We start from the raw sequence: 4,057 nt of genomic DNA, 5'->3' as shown, positions 1-4,057 counted from the left end.
AAATAGAGGACATCAAGGCTTCCAGTTTTGTATCAACAGCCCGACAGAGTAGCAGAAAAGAGGGCTGTTCTATAAAAAAGGGCGAATGGCCACCCTATCACCACCCCGGCCCCCCTCCAGGCTGAGGGCTGCTCCCCGATATGTGGCTTCGAGGCTCTGGGAGCTGCTCCCCGCCCCCGCTGGGTTGGCGCCGGGGGCTCTCCAGGGTCGGGTTCCCAGTCCGTGCTCCCAGGAACCTGGGACGGGGGAAATAGGGGAGGAAATGGGGGACCAGGGCTCAGACTGGGGCAGGGACTTTCCAGTGGGTGCGGTGCCTGCTCTGGGTCTCCACCAATCACATGCACCATGGCTGCATTGTCACCCGTTTCCTGGCAGACCTGCTGCCAGGAGACCCCAAGGCTGGGCTCTGTCTGATTTCTGCAGCTGTGTCCTTGCCCGGGGGCTGCCGGCACTGGGGGGAGACGTTGCTCTGCGGGGGCACCAGTGTCCCTCCGGCTCCAAACACCCCAGAGGTGCTCCCTAGCCTCCACTGTGGTCAAGGGGGTCCCAAGTGCCAGACTCTGCCGGGGGTGCAGTCTCCCAGAGATGGTTGCACAGGGACCCCCTTGCCCTGCTCCTCCTCCAGACCTGAACCCGCCAACATTGCCCCTTCCCCCCCCACTCTGCAATAGCCCAGGGAAGAACCTCCCTTCTCAGCACTGAGTCACGAGCCCATGTTCACTTACTTTTCTGTTCAGACGCACAGATCCCAATGTCCCCTCAGGAGTGGAGACAGAAACCAAAGCCTGTGGGTGCACAGGGTGCCGTGGTGACTCCCAGGAGGAATATCCCCAGCTGAGCCTCCCTGGGGTGGCCGAGTGCTGGGCAGGGACTGGAAAATCCTGGGGCCGGGTCATGCCAGGTCCTGCTCAGCTGGATGTGGCCCTGGGACGTCCCTGCAGGCGCCCTTGCTCCTCCTGTCTCCTGCAAGAGAGTGTCCCGCTGGGGGAGCGGGGTGTCTGCCTCCACCCCACAGAGGTTGTGAAGTACAAAAACCTCATCTCCTTCCCGAAAGTCCTGGGTTGTCAGGGCCCCATCCTCTCCCCCGAAGTGCCATGCTCCCCAAGAGGCCGCTTGCCAGCCCCCTCACCAGCTGCTGGTGGGAGCACAGGCTCAGCATGTGGGGTGAGGGGGTCCACTTCCCCTCTCCCACTCCTGCTCCAACCATTGGTCCAGGTGTCCAAGACCCTGTACTGCAGGTGGCTTTGACCCCCCTGGTGCTCTGCATGGCCAGCGGGTGCACAGGGCCAGGCCCAGAGGAAGCCCCATTCTCTGGCCAGCTCCTCTCCTGGGGGCACTTGCCGTGGACACAAGCTCAGGCAGCTACAGCGAGAGCAGGGCGGTGGGGACACATGCAACACTGCCCTGGGCAGAGAGGAGGGGGCTGGGGGGGATCCGCTCATGGGAGAAAATCCTTGTGCTGACGAAGCGACGGCAGGGGGAGCAGCAGCCCAGAGGAGATGGACAAACTCCCCCCAGACAGCAGGTGCCATGCATGGGGCTCGGGGGAGATGGGACACGGGGCCCTGCCTTTCTCCAGTTTCAATTGGGTCCCAGGGACCAAAGCCCTGCAGCCCTGCACCCCTCTCTAGTCCCTCTGTGCACAGGGGGGTTGGGACTCCTCACCGCGCACCCATCCTGCCTGCCCTCAGCACCCAGTTGCACCTCTGTCTGCAGGGCTGGGTGGTCACAGCAGGCTGGGCAGAGGGGCGGGGGAAGCAGAGGGGTGCACAGTCCTGAAGGTTGCCTGGACTCGGGCGTGCATGTCCTGACCTTGCCCCAGGAGCCCCGTGTACCGCACTGCGCAGCACTGCCCGGGCCTGGGGCTCAGCTCCCCCCTGTGCCGTGGGGGGAACGGCCCTGCCCAGGGGCACAGGGTGTGGGGGGAAATGCAGAGGGGAGGGGAGAAGTCAGGGTTTGGGAACCGTCTGGGAGATGAGCTGAGGGAGCCCGGGGGTGGCTGAGCCCTGGAGACGGGGCTTCCCCCGGGGGTGGGGCCCGGGGAGCAAAACGTGCTCCACTGTGGACGTGGCCCTGGGCTCCCCTCCCTCCAGCACCCTCCAGCTGCCCCGGGGCAGGGCGGCGCGGGGGCAGGCACCCACTCTGCTGCAGCAGGGACAAGTGTGGCGCGGGGCCCCTGAGCCCGGCTGCACCCGGCGACAGATGACGCCGCTCCGCCCCGATGCTGACTGGTCCCCGGGGTGGCGAGGGCCTGTCCCCGGGGTGGGGCAGCGTCGCGGGGCTGCTGCTCGGAGCGGGGCAGAGCACGTCCCACTGTCGGGACATCGAGGGGGTGGCAGCTCTGCCCTGCGCCGCGATGGGGACCGCTGGGACGCCGGGGGCCGGGGGCTGCTGGGCGGGGGCTGTGCTGGCGACACTGGCGGTGCTGGGGACCCGCGTGGCCCATTGCACGGAGCCCCCCGGTGAACAGAGTGTGGGGGGGGCCGGCAGGGCCTGGGGCCGCGCAGCTCGCGGCTTTTCTGGGCGGGGAAATGATCCCCGGGGCTGGGGCAGGGGTGTCGGGGGGGTGTGCAGGGGGACCCGCAGTGCACGGCTGGGGCAGTGCTGGGGGCAGTGACACCCCCGATGGACACCAGGTGCTGCACGGGCAGGGTCTGAGGTGGGGGTCACGGGGGGGCAGGGTGGGGGCAGCCGGGCAGCCCGGGGGGGCGGGCGGGAGGGGTGCAGATGGCGGGGGGTGGGGGGGCGGTCCCAGAGCAGTGACTGCCGGGGCACTCTGCCCCCAGGGGTCTGCTGTGGGGAGACCCTGACCCGCCTCGTGCTGTCCCCCCGCCCCAGAGCATTTCCTCCTCCAGGTCAAGGACGAGTGTCACTACACCAACGGCTCCCGGCGCGTGAGGTATCTGGGCCGGGACATCTGGGACCGGCAGCAGTACTCTCACTTCGACAGCGACGTGGGCGTGTTCGTGGCTGACACGGAGCTGGCGGAGGCGTGGGCCAAGTACTTCAACAGCCAGAAGGAGGAGCTGGAGTACTTGCGGGGCACATCTGCCAACACAACTACGGGGTGTACGAGAACTTTATCAACATGCACAAAGGTGAGCTCTGCCGACACAACTACGGGGTGGCTGAGCATGGCCACATGATCGGCCGCAGCGGTGAGTCCAGGGGTCTGGGGCAGTCGCTGGGTGCAGAGATGGGGTGGGGGCGGGTCCGGTGGGGGGGGCGGGGCCAGGCCCTGGGGTGCTCACCCACAGCCCCTCACCCTGCGGGCGCTGGGAACATCATCACCGTGCCCCCGGCTCAGTTTGATGCACGTCCAAGCAGGCCCGTGGCCCTGGGCGCAGCGTGGTGTCCATGGGGGTCCGGCGCCTTCCCCGGGTGCAGGGAGGCGGTGGGGGAGGGGGCAGGAGCTCCAGCTGATGCCCCCCACAGCCCCCCCACGCTGACAAGGCAGGGGCAGAGCTGCGCCGGGGGCGCGGGCAGAGGAAGGGGCGGGTGTGACTGGGAAGGGAAAGAAATCACATGGTGGGGCACACAAGGAGGTGGGAGTGCAGATCCGGGGGGCAGGTGGTGGGTGCAGGGTGGTACTTGAGGGTCACACTGTCACCCTGCGGGGGCACGACCATGGGGCAGCTGCAGGGACACTCCTGGGGCAGGGGGCAGCTGGGGGCAGTCGGGTCACACCGGGGTTGCAGAACTGCCCCAGGAGCATCAGCCCCCCAGGGCTGGGGGAGGGGAGGGGCGCAGGGTCGCCCATGGTCAGGACGGGCAGGAGCCCAGGCACTGCCTGCGGTGCAGCAATGGGAGCTGTGGGCTCGGGGGGCTCGGCCCTCCACCCCTAGCACTGCTGTAGCTGGTGAGGGGCGGTGGGCCCTGGGCCCGGGGGCAGGCTGCGCAGCACCCACCCAGGACTGAGGTCAGCGCTCCCTGCCCCAGACACCAGTCACTGCAAAGAGCTTTGCCCAAGGCCCTTCGGGGGGGCCAGGCAGGGGCACTTGCGCCACAGGCAGGACCCAGGGAGCTCAGCCCTGTGGAGCCTTTCCCCGGGGTGGGG

General features: G+C 68.1%; 1 protein-coding gene across 1 annotated transcript in view; it reads left to right on the top strand.

Annotated features, from left to right (window-relative positions):
* The first annotated feature begins 2,312 nt into the window (after positions 1 to 2,312).
* The window catches only part of LOC149852945 (DLA class II histocompatibility antigen, DR-1 beta chain-like), a 106,336-nt gene continuing 104,591 nt past the window's right edge, over positions 2,313 to 4,057 (top strand). Inside the window, exons 1-3 of the mRNA XM_090028485.1 lie at positions 2,313 to 2,462; positions 2,839 to 3,050; positions 3,104 to 3,158. Coding sequence (XP_089884611.1) covers positions 2,357 to 2,462; positions 2,839 to 3,050; positions 3,104 to 3,158 — 373 coding nt within the window. The 5' untranslated portion in view covers positions 2,313 to 2,356. The remainder of the gene's footprint in view (positions 2,463 to 2,838; positions 3,051 to 3,103; positions 3,159 to 4,057) is intronic.

Source organism: Crocodylus siamensis, chromosome 15 (assembly GCF_052110815.1).
Source record: "Crocodylus siamensis isolate JL-2025a chromosome 15, ASM5211081v1, whole genome shotgun sequence".
Taxonomy (NCBI): domain Eukaryota; kingdom Metazoa; phylum Chordata; order Crocodylia; family Crocodylidae; genus Crocodylus; species Crocodylus siamensis.
Note: the sequence above shows the minus strand (reverse complement) of the source record. Positions and strands in the feature narration are given on the sequence as shown.